General features: G+C 29.9%; 1 protein-coding gene across 22 annotated transcripts in view; it reads right to left on the reverse strand.

The window, feature by feature from the left end:
• The window catches only part of LOC130900197 (amyloid-beta A4 precursor protein-binding family A member 2), a 65,289-nt gene that overhangs the window by 45,335 nt on the left and 2,661 nt on the right, over positions 1–17,293 (reverse strand). For 3 of the 22 annotated variants that reach the window (XM_057810750.1, XM_057810742.1, XM_057810652.1), the window contains exons 1-6: positions 16,885–17,233; positions 13,505–13,742; positions 8,323–8,445; positions 1,886–2,531; positions 872–1,168; positions 15–240 (exon numbers count right to left, since the gene is read on the reverse strand). In XM_057810750.1, the coding sequence (XP_057666733.1) occupies positions 15–240; positions 872–1,168; positions 1,886–2,531; positions 8,323–8,445; positions 13,505–13,695 (1,483 nt within the window). In that variant the 5' untranslated portion in view covers positions 13,696–13,742; positions 16,885–17,233. Of the gene's footprint in view, positions 1–14; positions 241–871; positions 1,169–1,885; positions 2,532–5,001; positions 5,106–8,322; positions 8,446–13,504; positions 13,743–16,108; positions 17,235–17,293 lie in introns of those variants that run through there. The other 19 variants (XM_057810682.1, XM_057810757.1, XM_057810691.1 and 16 more) reach the window with 13 other exon arrangements.

A 17,293-nucleotide genomic window follows, 5' to 3' on the forward strand; every position in this document is an offset into this window, starting at 1 on the left:
AATTAATGACTCACCTAAGAGGCCACCAGAAGGTCCCATGTCAGTTTCCATTAACATTAAAGACGCTTCACTATCTAAATCTCCACAATTAGAGTCACAGTCTGTTGTTTCCGGAGAAAGAGTAAAATTCCTACTATGTCCTACTTGTAAACCTACCTCAGTTTCTCCTAAATCACCACTAGATCCGGTACCAATAGATAGATCTAAAAAATTGTTCTCATGCTCCGTTATGTCATGATCCTGAAATACAATTTACTTTGGTGATTTTATTATAAAAGGAATATTTGTATCAAAATACAAGTGCCAACCCTTATGAAATATATAAAACATATGATTGTTCAAAATTATTGCAAATGAAGTTGAAATTGGAAAAATATACAGGTAAGTTGTATAAAAAACCAAGCAAGATGTTGAACTGTGACAGAGAAAAAGAGCTGGAAAAGTTCTATAATGAAAAATATAAGAAAATTTGTTCACAGTAGATACTCACAAATCATCGCAATTACTGCAATTATTTCCACGAAAATTTAGTGTAAGTCCAATTAGCAGTAAATAAATAGAGAATAAGGCATATGTGAATAAAAAGGAACAAACAAACAAAACATTTAGAAGAAAAAATAATATTACCTGAATAAAATGTATGATACAATTTTAAATGTATAAAATAAACAGATAACAAGTGTTCATTCTGTTAACAAAATGAATCAACAATTATATTGTATATAATACAACCACTAAAAACCATAAAAAACTATTTTGCATGGTTCCCAAAAGCGACGATTTTAAATTAGAAAAAAAAAAATTTGTGCTAAGTTCCACCCGCTTCTATATTAAGTATTTAATAAATTAATTTTAGTTCTACTGTACTCACCTGCCCAAGATTAGTTAGATTAGTGTTCATACACTTTCTAGGACTATCTATCCGAACACAAAATTCATTTTCTTCTGGTAAGGTTTTAGCTAATCTTTGTCCAACATATGAATTACCAGAATCACTAGCCTGTCTCCTTAATTCGTATTCTAAATCTTGAAATTCTACCTCCAGCCGATTTTCTTCATCAGTTGGAGGACATTTAAAAAATTCTTCTAGTACTTTTCTAGTTTCCGAAAACTCATATAAGTAATCAAAAGTAGATGTTGTTGTTGAATTCGGAGAAACATATTTTATCTAAAAAATTTCGTTGCGTTAAAGTTAGCTGTGCGAACTATTTTGGAACAATATGATATTTTAACCTGAACACCGTGTTTAAACAACTACACCAGCAGGTGTTTTAATTTACATTTTGCATCACGTCAATATCCAGCTTATTACCGAATGATTTAATATAATTATTTAATTAAATCTCAATATAGATTTATATTTTGTTGACAATATTCCAATAGAAGAATCATTGTCAGTCTTTACTTTGTACATATTTGTTAAAAATAAACCTTTCCAAATAGAATAATTATAATTTAAACTTAAAAAGCTAAAAAACATGCTTGTATACTGAATCAATCAATTAATTAAATTGGATAGTACAAAATAATTCTTGACGAGCATAAAATAACTGACAAGGAAATTAATGTCTAAAAGCGTTGGGTACGATAACAACACATTTAAACTACCTCTATATTTCGGAATATAACTAGTAAGAAATTTAACGATTAATAGTTAGTACCCCACTCTGGTAAGAATAATGGTACGAATCAATGATACTGATGCATTGTCATCAGTTCTTGACAAGTGCGCGAAATTGTTGATTTATCTGTTCATTTAAAGTTCAAAGATTCAGTAACATGCTAACCTAGGGATCTTGGTACAAATTTATAAAATTAGTGTTTTGTCATCGGTCGTGTTGAAATTAGCTCACCTTTATTATTATGAATATTAAATATTACTTACAATTGAGGAATGGTTTTCATTATTTACATTGGAATCATTTTCTACTGGACTAGGAGTACTGACGACCCTTTGTGGAAAGCCAGGTCGAGGCGGATAAACACTAGGTGAAGCCAACAAACTTTGTGCACTAGGAAGCTGCGGGTGTGAATAATTTGATTCGGTATTTCTTTGTCCATATCGTCTAGGGGAACCTTCATAAACAGCGATAGGTAAATTTCCTATTACTTTGGTAACTTTTTCGCTATCAGTATCACCGGTATTGAAAACATTTGTGGCAGTGTGTAAATGTTCCTTCTGTATCTTTTTATTTTCATCAACATGCCAGTTTTCACCAATGTCGTCGAAAACTACTACTTCTCCGGGCAACGTCATTTTTATTGGACTAGATTTATCTGTAGCACCCTCGGCATTTTTCTCGTGAGCCACTGAACATACTTCGGACGAAAATACTGTCTCGGTATAATCTCGGGAATTTTGTGACTTTTTCGTTTCGTTCCGTGCACGTAATTCCCATACGCCTTGCCTCAAAGGCGATTTCTGGACCTTTTTTTCCCCATCTTCAACCGCTAGAGAATTTCTAGATTTTCTTAATGCTTTACTTCGACTCTGGGAATATATTTCTCGTCCTCCAGCAATTTCAATGATCCTAGAATAAACATTCATTTTAGTACAAAAGCATTTACTTCATTATCACAACAAAATACAACTAACTGTATTGCGAGCAACATAAAAAATTTCCATCCTAACTATATAGGATTAATATTTTCAATTTTGTAAATTTTATACACTGTATTCATGGATTTTGTACCAAAAAGAATAAAAAGATTTTTACTAAACGTATTTACCGATTTTTTTCTACAATCCCTTAGCTACAACCCTACCGAACTTTTTTGAAATGCAAATGTATTTCGTATATTACGTGATTGAAAAGATCGTGACTTTTACTTATGAAAAATGAGAAAAAATTTTTAAAAATCTCTTTTCAGTGCTTTAGACCAGTCAATTAACGTAGCTTATGATGAGAATATCTTCCATTTTGTAATTTGAAGGCTCCCGGGTGATGATAAAACCTGTCTATGGAATTCTGAATACCATTATCTGGTATTCAATTTGATTTCATTTTAATTCTAGTTTTTAGATCTTAAATATATGTCGGCCAATTCCATCAATATATTTCCCGACAATACCAAAATTTGGGGAGCGCCATCTTGTTGAAACTAAAGGACTAAGTGGTGTTCACTTCACAAGGTTTTCCTCAAAAGAATATGGACCTAATATTTTATTTTTGGTGATTCCTGTTCATATATTTACTTTCTGAGCACGCTTCATATATCCAATGTCGGTTCTCCTGACTTCAGAAACGATAATCGTGCCTGTCATCTTTGAAGAAGTTCTTGGGCAAGATATACTTTCTATGGGTGGTATTTTTCTTTTTTCAAATATCTCCCAATAATCTAGACGCAGAATGAATTGAATGAAATCATTGGCAACTTGTTTCCATCTGAAAGTACACGCGTAACAATTGCTTTGAGAGTTAAATTATGTTTAAGATTTTTCTGACAACAAATTCCAACGAATGTTGATGCTATATTGTGTTATCAGTTTTAACCAAGATATTGAAATCAGTAAAACTTGATCTACTGACAGCCCAGGCCTGTATAAATGGTAAGCTCATTCATAATTGGAGATAGCCTACCGATCTTATTTATCATCGTCTGGAACTTTTTTAGTAGAGGAGAAAGGATATTTTTAACAACTTCTATGTTAATAGTACTAAAAAAGTATTGGTTTTTGTTTTAAAATGTTTTCTTATTCCCCAATAATCATATAAGTAAAATATGTAAAAAGGGTATGAGATTCCTATTTTCATGAGCTTTTCTATGACTCTACACATGAAATACCTTTGTATTTAAAAAAATGGATAGGGTTGTAGTTGAAGGGCTACAGAAAAACTTCTTTGATTGGTAACAAATACATCAGAATTAAAATCAATTCACGTGTTTCATATGATTTGTTTGAGTTACTGATTGAACAGTAATCATTTTACTTCGCGTAACGTCCACGAAATGAAACAAAATTTTAATTTCACACTACCTCACAGTGGGTATGATGCACTGAAAACCAGGCCAAAAGACCAAATTGCCAAGTGTTCAGGATTGCCGCAAAAATAGCTAATAAAGCAAAAGGGATGCAATAAAATATGCCTAAAACGTCGACTTTTCTCCTTCTTTGGTTATCTGAATGTACGCAGTACGCATCAGACGTTTTTCATGCAGTATCTAAGTGTGTAAATCTAAAGAAAATTTTTAACTATTTATTTGTATTTTGGATATAATCTAGTTAAAAGAGGAAGGAATCTGGGGACGAAGTTGAATCCAGTTAAATAAAAAACAATAAATAGTAAACTTTTTGAAGAGGTACAAAATTACTCACGCCTAGTCACGTTATAATTTTTTGTTCAAATAAAAGAGAATAGTATGTAGAAATCTGCTAAAAAAATTAGCTGCCCATATTTAATTTCTTATTTCTTAGACTTATATATATATATATATATATATATATATATATATATATATATATATGTTTATGTTTCTAAACAAATATATAGTTTACCAAAACGTATCATACCTCTTCTTACCCCATTATATAATTATTTGAAAAATATTTTGAAAAAAAATTTATACCAAAACAAATGCTATATAAAAAACACATGGGATTTCAAAAAAAACTTAAAAGTATAAAAATTCCTAACGAATATGTATTTATTGCGTTAGATGTTATTTCTTATATACAAATATTCCTATTACAATTGCGAAAAATACATTAATAAAAAAACATACCTCAAATATGAAAATTAAATATACAAACAAATTGATGGTTGTGCTATGGGAGATTCCATATCAAATATTGCATATAATTAGTTATGGAAAATTTTTAGAACTGTCCTAAGCCAACTTGATATAAAGATTCAATTACTGCCGTACAAAAAATCAAATTGAAAACATTATCCGGAAAAAAGATAAATAACATATTCAAGAAAAGGATAAACAGATACTATAATGAAATAAGAAACAAAACAAAAACTAAACATCAAAACATAAAACATTTCTCCTTACCGTACAAGGACTTCCCAAACAGCTATAGAATTATTTCAATAAAAATGATATTAGTATAATATAAAGGACATAATACATTATCCAAATATTTAAATAAGCTGAAACTAAAAAAAGTAATATTATATATCAAGTGCCTTGTACCGATTGTGAGGCTGTCTACATAGGGCAGACATCTCAATATTTAGAAAATAGACTAAAAGCTCATCAATTATAAAGATTCAAAAATTCGTGGAACGGAAACTATTACACAAAAAAAATTTTCAGAAATAGTTCACAATCATAAGAATTCATAACAACTATAATTGATAAAAAATACCTAAATAATTTAAGTAAAATATATAGCTCTATATTTTGTAAATTTTAATACAACAAATAATTTAATTGATGACTGGTACATAGTTTTGAGATATAACGAAAAATTAATTTTCCCTGTTCAATAAAATTTCTATTTCGATTTTAGTTTTGTTTTGATATTCATGATGTGAGTGATCTATTGATTAATATAAATACGCAAAGTGTGTCAAATCATATTTTGATAAAGACTGGAAGTAGCCGAAACGTCAAATTTTTGTTTTTCAAAAATTATAAAAAAAAAACAAGACGATTTAGAAACATGAACTTATATGAAAGGTCTAAGAAATAAGAAATGTTGTCTCCAATCATTTAATGATTGAAGAACATGGAGAAGAAACTTTAAAATCTGTGGAACTACACCATTTGTCAACTGTTTCGCATTTTTGATAAGGTGAAAAATAGCTAATAGAATGGAAACAAGATTTCTGGAGTAAAATGCTGCTTGCTTAATGAACTGTTTTCATTACTTATTGCCTATTTACCTGATGAGACACCATCAACTTTCGTGCAGTAAAATTCTCTTCAACAAATTACGGTGTAAATAGAATTTTCAACAGTATATTGACGATAATGTTGTGATCAAACTGTCCCACTTTCAATAAACATTGCTTTATCATAGATTACAATATTATAGTGATAGAAGTATTTTCTCATTTTTATTAAAAATCAAAGTATTGTAATGAAGAGGCTTCAATGCACGCGGTCGTTTATTATTTGATGTATTGATACAAGAGATGGTTATCACACATAACTTTTTCAACTATTGACTTTTTATTTTCTCCTGTAAAATATACAAATCTATATATTAACATGAATAGAGAATATTTCTAAATCGGATTAGGCAGCTCGAATGAATTCAAAGAAGAAAACTCTGCTATTTATTCCAACGATAAATTGAAATCGAATAGGGCTTCTCCCATGAGAACGATATTTCAATTTGCGAAGCTTATGTCTATTAATGGAGTTCGATGTTGAAAATAACGTAGTTATCTAATACGTCACTATTAAATATAAAACAAAATGTTTCCAATACTGTTGTATTGAAAACAGCGGCTAAATAACAAAAAAAATTAATTCTTCGAAATATGCAGATTTTTGTGAGAAGCTCCATTCTAAATACACTATTTCCCTCAATCGAAGCAAATTTGACCCTAGGATCTGTGGTGGATCCAGGTTTAATTTACAGCTATGAATTGATGCAAAAAATGAGACTCCTTCCACTTAAACTGCGGCAATAAGGCTTCAATTGATTGTGCTTTTGGTCCAAAGTCCAAATACGGCACCCAACGCGCAAATAGCTTTCATATGCATAATTCTTCAGTTAGTATATGACAAATGCGTTCGTTTGATATGCCGATAGTCTTTTCTATCTCTCCAACTTTCCAACAAATTTTGCGAACTTTTTAGATGATATCACTGGTTGTCGCAGTTTTTGTCTGCCCCTGAACGTTAGTCAAGCTGATACTCTCACGTTTGAATTCAGCTACCTAAAATTTTACGACCGTAAATGATGGTCTCCGTACACAGTATGTAACTCCTCATTCATTTACGTATGCATATTGCTTTTCAAAAACAAACATTTAATTTTTTCTATTTTCAGAAAAATTTTCACGGCGACTTTCATATAGAAACTAAGCGTGCAAAATAGCTGAAATTTTCGTAAGAATATCTCCACGCACAAAAATATTTTCCAACTACTGACAGGTCGGAAATTTATGTAATCTACTAAAATTACGCCTTCAACATCCCAAAATACGTTAAGCCTGATATTCCCTGCTTAAGGTTGCATCTTGAATAAATTGATGACTGTCTAAACTACAAATATATTTTCAAGGTTGTGTGCATCTGTTAATATTTGTAGTACCCATCATGCAAACAATTTTTTCCGGGTCTAAATCCGCAGTAAGTATATTATGTACCATATGGCGTGAGAGACCCACTATAACTATAATCACACGTCGATTTTACAACACGAGATCTGGCTTTTGATAACTTTTTCTTGTGTGGTAACAGTTGTACGTGCTACATCTACATCTATCTAGTCTTTACACGACTGTCTCGCATCTTTGAATTTACGACCCCAACTTTTCACTGCAGATTCTTCTAATATATCTACCAAATATTTGTGAACTTGTGTTTAGGTCAACTCTTCAAGTATTTGATTTTGATACTGAAAAGATACTTTCGAATTCGGGTTTCTAGTGGAGGAGCCATGTGTCGTAGAAGGGCGAGGGACTCCAATCAGTGGGAACTTAATAAACCCATATCTTCAAATCACTGGCATATTTTCAACTTACACATTTAATAACGCTTACACTATATTATGTTTACTGACCTCTGACAACGCGTTGGTCAGTGAATACTTGTGTGTATCTATAGATATAGATACACACAAGTAGTTGCCGACAGTGAAATTGCTATCAATATTCATATGTTTTTACAAATATTAATGTTATTATTTATAAGGGGACCGTTAAATAGATACAAGGATTATTATATTATGTTGTTATATTATAATGATACGTGTTTTTCGATTGAGTCGAAATGCACGTTAATTGATTCAATGTGGCCTACAGTTAACCTAATTGTATTTAATGGCCTTCTCGTTTAGCAACCATCGCATTAGAAACTGCGTCAGTTATAAGAGTTTGAAGCCAAGTATATGCTTTTTTGAAATATATAATTATCAGCGAAATCAGAGTTCAACTATATTTGCATAAAAAAATTATAAACTCCGTTCAAAGTAGGCAACTAAACTACTGAGTTTTGCTGACACACGGTTACACTGAAGCACATGAAGACTGGTTGTATAAAGTAATTCTGCTTTGTTTAAAATAAAATTGAAGCACTAACATTTTAAATCCACGAGATAAACTACTCATAGCAACAATACATGCAAATATGTTGAGTAATGCATCCAAGAGCACATGCATAAACATTCAGAGGCATAAAACCCTCTTAAAATACCTAGAATCGCGTAATTTGTATGTTCCTGTGTGTTTATGTTCAATAATAATATCATCATCATCTGTTGACTGCAACTGACTTGCATTATCTCTACTAACATTACAGGAACTATCAGCTATCCATCTGATGAAAATGAAAATTAGTTTCAAATACATTATAAAATAATTATTTGTTAAATGAAGAGAAAAAACTTAAACAGCTGTAAACAATAGACTATTCTTATTATTTGTTTAAGTGGGTAATAATTCTTTATTTGAGGATAATTTAACATTTTGAAAACCAGTATATATTTCCAGTCCAGTCCATCAAAACAAGGTACGGTCCACTTAACGTCTGTAATACCCTCGTCCGCGACCGCTGAAATTCGCGTTCTTGGATATACTTTCAATGCCATCGTTGAATTGCGTTAAATTCTGATGGAACTTTGAACCACCACTACGAGGATATATTGAAAAATTATTAGCCTACTATAGAACCAAACAAAATTTCAATGACAAAATATTTTATTACGCAACATATTCTCCTCTTGATGAATACATTTATTACAGCGATATTTCAAAAAAAATGTTTCTTCTTGCTCTGCAAACCAGACCTCTACAGCTTTTATTACCTCCTCGTTGGAAGGAAATTTACGACCTTTTAAACTTTTTTTCAGTTAATGAAAGAGATGTTAGTTGGTCGGAGCCAAATCTGGTGAATAAGGGGGGTTGTTGTAGTCATTCAAACCCTAAATCACGAATTTTTTGCATGAGATTTATGAGCAGGGTCGTTGTCCTGCAAAAACAAAATATCTTTGGATAGCTTTTCTTTTTAATTTTTTCTCGTAGACTGCTCTGTAATGTTGAATAGTGATCTCCAGTTATTATTCTACCCTTTTCCAAAAAATCAATCATCATTAATCCATGGCAATCCCAAAAAGTGAAACACGGTTGGAACGTCGAATCAATGCTATTAGACCTCTAAAACCAGACCAAAAACATTATTACTGCGTTAAACGCTTTAATTCAAGATCCCGCCAGAGACATGGGTGCTGAATCACAAATTAAAAATATATAAATCGTTAAATTCTTGTGTTTGGTATAATTTATTATCAAGAATTGATGACGTGATTAAAATGCTTAAAAATCCTAAATTGAATACAGCCGGAGGCATTCATAGCATATACAATCTCCAAAAAATATTTGGAATTCCAAAAATTTTTTGGACGATAATTTTAAAATATTTAACAAATCATTTTTAAAATATTTGACGATTCATCAACAACACTTGCTAAATATTTAGGTATGAATTCTAAAGTTCCCATATCAAAGCTTATAAAGATGGGCCCGTTTATTTGATAACGATGGTAGTGAGGAACCAGTTTCAAATTCCTTCCAGCAGTCAAGACCTCTTTCTATTTTGCAATTCTTGGTCACGATTCCTGGGTACATGACAATTACTAACAGAAAACTATTCAGTATTCTGTACGAGTTTCACAACAATTTTTAATGATAAATTTATGATTATATGCACGGACTTAGATATTAAGTTACATGTACAGGAGGAAGAAACTACCGCAGAAGATAAAGACAGTATACAAGTATTTAATGAAATAACTTCATTCAAAGATATTTTCTCTGGTAATAAACACCCAACGGAAATATTGGATATTTTCAAAAATTATTTAATTTCCTGTTGTTCAAATTTTGATCTGAAATTAAGAATATCTTCAACCTCACCTATTTCTGCGGCTACAAGCGAAACAAGTTTCAGTAAATTAAAAATTACTTGAGATAAAATATGGAACAAGAAAAGTTTACAGATTTAGCAATCATTTCTATTTAATAGATATTTACTCGGACTAAGCAGCAGGGCTCACTGCAGGGACTTCTTTAAAAGATTAAAAATTCTGGCTCTTCCTTCCTTATTCATCTTTGAAGCTCTATCAAGGTAGCAGTATCAAATTAGCAAAAATCGATAAGAAAATATGCAAGATTTATAGTTTTTTGTTGCTATTTAGTTGCTGAAACCACGATTTTGTTGCTTAAGCCGTTTGCGAAAAATCGCAATAAATCCTAAATTCATATAAAGCTAGCATAAAATTTCGATGAATCAATAAATATTGAGTCAACTAGTGAACCAAAATTTGTTGCTGCAAGCAAGTAAGTACTACCGAAAATTAGAAAAAAAAAGACCAGACAAATTTTTTATACTAGTAGTAGTAGCAGTAATTTTCTTGACACATGCTAGCATGTACTAGGAAAATTGTTACTGATGGAAAGGATCGGTCGATTTTTAGTTCCTATTTTGTTGCTCACTCTTCAGGCTCATTTGAACATTGTTCAATGTAGCAACTAAATTTCTTCAGCACCTTCCATTCAACAAGTTATGTTCAAGGTAGCATGTGTCAAGAAAATTACTGCTATAGTATAAAAAATTAGTCGTCCTTTTTTTTTAATTTTTGGTAGTACTTACTTGCAGCAACAAATTTTGGTTCACTAGTTGACTCGATATTTATTGATTTAGCAAAATTTTATGCTAGCTTTATATGAATTAGCAGTAATTGCGATTTTTCGCGAACGGCTTAAGCAACAACATTGCGGTTTCAGCAACTAAATAGCAACAAAAAAGCTACAAATTTTGCATATTTTTTTAATGACTTTTGCTAATTTGACACTGCTACCTTGATAGAGCTCATCTTTGAATCCCTTTGCCTAATTCGTAAGCACGATTCTCCAATTTCATAAAGATAGTTGCACGGCTATCCACTTAGAAACGCCGAGCATGACCTTTACCAACCTACTCCACGTTCAGAATTAGTTAAGGGTTCGATATTTTACAATGCAAAAAATGCACAATCATATTTTCCCGCATTCTGCAATAATTTGAGGGCATATTTACTGGAAAGTGCCTTCTACTCTTCAAACGACTTCTATTCTAATAAAAATATTTAATTCTTGACATGCTGCATACTGCTTTAATTTTTGCTATGGACTTATTTACTAATTATTACCTATTACTATTACCTATAATTTAGTTACTCATTGTGGTTGTCATCTGTATATTGAAATTTTATTTTATTTGTTTTATCTTTATTTAGTTATTTTTATGTTTGTTTTTTAGTTTTTACAAGCTTTTGCTCACAAATTGTAACAATTTTTTGATAATAAAGCATTTATCTCTCTCTCTTTCTTAATATAAATTATCCAAAAAAATTGACATCAACGAAATTATATGAGGCAAGAAATTTAGTTTATAGTTAATAATTAGGTATAGGTAGTCTTTATAGAAGTGCTCATTTCTTGAGATTTAGGTTTTTTATTTTTTATAGATTGTAATTTCCGGGTAAATAGTGTTGTTTCGTTTTTCGAATTATAGAATATCCATATTTATTTTGAAGTTTATTTTTGTAGTATTCTGATATTTTTTCACTATTATAACCTTTAAAAAATACAATGATTTTCCAAATTTCATTGGCTTTTTATAAATGTTTTACTTTTTGTTCTCAGAGGTAGATGAGTTTATATCATTGTTAAGTAGTAGCAATGATATAACATAATTAAAAAAAACACTATTAAAGGTTTAAAAGTGCATTAAAAATGAAAAAATAAGAACAAGATATGAGTCGTGGCTGATAAGGTTGGTACGTATAACGTCAGAAGTTGGTAATAATGGAGTTGAAAATTTATTATAGCAATACTACAAGTGTAGCAGCTTAATATTTTTTCTTCCAAGAATATGTTGTGTTATACTCCTTCATAAATACTCGTCTTTACCACACCTTCTAAGCACGCAGTCTTGTTATTTAATAGCCCGACCTCATATACTATTTCACTTTGACATATAATGAGATCCCCGCATATAGAACGTTCATCATACTTCATTAAAAAAAATTATAAATTCTCGTATATGTTCTTCATGTTGACTTATAACTATTGAATAAATAACACACATTTTAATTTTTTTAATGAATCTATAGATAGACCCAATGATTTATTTCTAAAACAACTAGCGACCCTTCCTTCAAATAATATTTAGCCAATTCTATACCAATGAAATATTGCATTTTTATCAACAAATTATTAACGAAAATTATATATTTCAACTTAAATCTGACTATTGAATCTGTAATAGGGAAAATTAGAATTCTATTGCAAATGGGCCACTTCTGTTCGTCACATCGATAGTGGCGGAAACCTAATTTCACATGTTTATTCTAATAACTTAGCAACATCACCCTTACTCAATAGCCAGTGACGGCGAAAGCTGTTTACACTTGGCGTTTAAAAAAAAATCATAATTTCATTTTATTACATGAAATATGCCTCTGTCTCTTTACATCTTTCATAATTAATCAGTCTTAGCTATACCAATTCTCTGGAGTCACTAACGAACAGAAGATTATAAATAAAAGAAAAAGTGTGTTTCAAGTATACTCACATTTATATGTTAGATAACTATTTCGACTTTTCTACTGATATATGTTAATATTGAAAGAGTAGATACTTGTATAATACTAACTTCAACAAAGAACTTCAAGTGCTGCTTAATATATTTCCTTAATGGCACCCAAAATGATAATTTATGTTTTAGCTAGTTAAATGAAAGCATTTTAACCAATACATAACGTGTATTGTTTTATCTAAAAATCTTGTATCATAATTAAGGCAGCCCTCTTCCGAAATAATACATATGTGAAAATGAATGATACATTCATCAAAACATTCTTTAATCATTTGTAAGGAATCGACTCAATTATCTTTTAAATCATATACTCACTGAAAGTTTTTATTAGTTTTTTTTTTTTATTTTCAATTTTGTATTACTTAGGAGTCAAATAAAAAAGTAACTGCGGAATTTTGTTATGGTAGAAATCTGCAATGACCACCTAGATACTTAAAATAGCATTTTTGTTTAAATATATATAAAATAAAATACGCCATAAAATTTTGATGGTAATTTAAATTATCGTTTTTACAACAATATGATTGTTATAATCACATATTATTACATAAAATTTAAAATAAAAATATTTGAGGCTAGAATAATTGATCAAAATTGTTACCTAGTAGATCTGACTCATTTAATTTAAATTTACACAAGATGAATTGTCTTGTTGAAGTAGATATAGAAATAACGAGCTGAGTTACTTTGAGTGGTTTAAAAAAATATGCAACAACTGAAAATGTGTAAAAATTTTTACCTATCATTTTCGCTGTCGGCACTCATGACAGTATTTTCTGTATTCTCATTACATTCATGGTCTCTTCCAGAGACAATGATCGGATTTAAGTTAATATCACTTCTTGGTCTGCACTTTGGAAATAATTTACTAATTTGTTCTGTATTTTCAGTAACATCAATATTATCTAATGCTAAAGTCAAACTGGTCATTGCTATTTTGAATTTATAATTTTAAATGCCATAATCTTCAGGTAAACCTACGACAAATTTTTTCTCTAACTTATAATTGGATGTCTATCCTAAATGCATACAATGAAAGAATGTTCTTACAGATAGCTATACAAAATATAAATTTTTGGGACAATGTCATACTCATTTCAAAATGTTAAAATTACCAAAAGAGAACATCATTTATGCTAAATAGATTCTATTAGATAGTTTTTTTGAAGCGTTCAATGATTATTCAATGTTATCATCTAATCCTTCGCAGATCAACTAATGGAAAATTGAGCATGACCAAACTTAATGTTGATTCTATAAAACAAACTAACCAAAGGTTGGTTAAAACAATGAACAGTGAACATTAAAACAGAGAAAGAGCATAAGTAATTAAAAAGTTTGTAGACAAACAAACAACAGTCCATAACACACTGATAGTACCTTAACTTCAGAAAGGGCATCAAATCAGATTGTATCATAAAACAAAAGTATTGAAAAGTGTGTGCAAGAACATTCTCATATTGTTACACACTTTTATTATTAGGGTAACTGCTATTAAGGAATATATATTGAAATATTAAAAAGTTGATAATAGTATAAATTACTCACTGCTTAAAAATAGTTCACATTACCCTCAGCTCAAATATTGTAACATGGAAACAACTACATCTTGAGCTGTATGTCTATAACATTTTAACAGGAAACATTATGGTACTTCCTATCAAGGAGCACAAACCATATCTTTTTTAAATAAAAAGTTGCTTCTGTTATAATTGCTAGTTGTATCAATTTATGAACATAAGCAAAACAATTCATACACATTAAGTTAATAATTTAGATGTTGTCTAAGTAGCAATAAAATATTGACAGAATGAAATTCTACTTTGGTAGTAATCAATGGCCATTACATAATGACATGTGCTTCTTGTCTTACCGACTCCTATTGCATTGTTGGAAAGCTATCTTTCATATCATCAAAGACTCATGCAGAATAGATACTAATTGTCTGAATAACCATATATTTTTTTGTAAACGGACCTCTTGCATTTTGAGATTAACAATTGGCATTAGTCATTGCAGTTGGATGGGTGAATAGTCCACTTGTGGTATTACGATATTATTCTAACTGATAATATTTTATTGGAATGGAATAATATCTAGTTCAGTTTTCATATGCTTGACCAAAAAGTATCTGCCTGCACTAATAATGATGCAACGCCGTAACTGATGGAATTGTGTACATTGTTATGATGATATGTGTAAATTTAGTCCAATTTGTATGTTTTCTGCTGAATGCTTATTCAATATTGGAGCCTAGATGTAATTGTTTCGTCATCAAGAAAAAACTGTTTTTGTTGCTAAAGAAAAAAATGTTTTAAAACTTTTCTCTGTATAAAAACTATATTGTACCTAATTATAAATTGATAGGTAAATAATGACACCACTCATTTATGTTAATACAAGTGATATTTGTATATTAGAAACGGGCAGTTAATTTTCTTTTAAGAGATGAAGACTAATTTCACAAAAATAGAAAAACTGGAATATTTAATGAAGATGTAGATTAGATATACAGAGAAAATATTTTCTTTGTGCCCTTTTTGCAGTTTTTCAAATTAATTCTGTCTGTTTAATTGCTTCAATAAAAATTATACATCATATTGACATCATTTAAAATCAAAAATAAAAACATTTTCTAAATTATAAATATTCAAATTCAATAATTTAAAGTGGAATAAAACTTTGGTATTATTGTATATTTCTGGTCAAATGGTACTTATCAATAACTATAGCTTGATAATTTATTATATTTATATGTTGCATTAAATTTCCTATTACATAGGTAAAATTAGTGAACTTCTAAAACTATAATATATTGATAGTATATTAAGAATGGAATCCAATTGATAAGATTTATAAATATTAAAGTTATTCAGACTTATTCATCCAAATTGCCTTTCAACTGAGGACTGATAATAAATAAAGTATTTTTATAAAAACCTATGCATATCAATAACATATTGTGTAAATTATCAGAGCACAATTAATTTTAAGGAAGTTTAAAACATAATAATAATACACATAATTGTAAACAAGTTTAAAACCTATAAGAACTTAGTAGTAAGTGAACTAATCTCTATTAACAGTGTGTGATAATGAGTGATGAATCATTAAATATTTATTTTTCAAACATGTAAACTTTACAAGCTAGCTACTTTGATATAAAAGTTGTATTACTCATGATAGGATAGATTAAAAACAGTATTTTTCACAATAAATATTATAAAATAACAGTTTTTGATTGATTTATCATATTCTACCTATATGTTTATATACATTCCTTTTTGCAGTTACTTAAAATATGAAATTATTGAACTAATATAAATACTTTGAGATAACTCACTGGCTATAGTTGCTTTCCATTTCTGTGGTAAAATAAAAATGATCTTACCAAACTTCAGCTGTACTCCAAAGTAAAAATAAAGTTATATATTTATGAATCATTAACAACATTTAACATTCACTGACACTTATAACATAATTACATTCAACATGAATCAATAGTCAGAAAACACCAAGAAGAACCATTATAAATATTTTCATATTACCAAATGGATGGCTTAGTTATAATAAGAAATTAATTTTCATAAAAATTAAGTTGAAGGTATCTACACAACGATAATTTCTTGCGTGTGTTAAAGCAAGAACACAATTTTCTTTGAACTGCCAGACGTTTGGCCAGCCCAAAATCAATATTTGAAGAGGCGGCGCACACATAACAAAAGTTTGCCAACCTCCGTCGGTGATTTCTTTAAACACCAATTAATGTTAGAATAAAAAAGATTCAATAACAATTAAAACAATTATTCTTTAACTTTTCTGATTATGTTTAAAAATATTTACCAAAATTTAATGTAATACGCCGATTTTCGCGACGTCGCAATGTTTGGTCAATTCTGTCAGTTGCAAGATTATCGAACGCTTAGGTATTCAAACATTATCAGCGACTATTTGAAAAATATAAGATTCGTTTTAGGTGTCTATTAATCTCAGTAAATATAGATCGAAGTAATAGCAATTAAATGAAACCACTTCATTTGATAAATTTTTTCAACTTAAGGTTCGACCGAATTTTTGCTGACGAAATTAAAGATTGTCATTTGATCAATGAAATATTACCTGAAAAAGGAACTCAACACCAAAAAATTCTGCACTATAACTATAAATAACCGACATTTAATTTGTTTACTAAAATAATTATAAATTTATCCATACTTTGACAATTGACATATTGTCAACCATAAATTCTAATGAATATGAAGATTTTCCTTGTTGCCAACTGTCAAAAAATCAATACAGATGACTGATTTCCATGGATATAAAAAATTCTCACTATGCTCATTTCAGTTGACAATGATCACATTTAGCGGAAGAAACATGTCTGCAACTGTTGTACAACCTTAGCGGAATTGTTTCGTGACACATACTGTGCAAACTCAACACTTTCTGGAGTGGACGCCATGTTTCGGAGCGCTTTTAATTTGTAGCGGTAGCGGAAGTGAAATTTGTTGATCCGACTCTGTTCTCT

The sequence above is a fragment of the Diorhabda carinulata genome, chromosome 1, assembly GCF_026250575.1.
Source record: "Diorhabda carinulata isolate Delta chromosome 1, icDioCari1.1, whole genome shotgun sequence".
NCBI classification, from domain to species: domain Eukaryota; kingdom Metazoa; phylum Arthropoda; class Insecta; order Coleoptera; family Chrysomelidae; genus Diorhabda; species Diorhabda carinulata.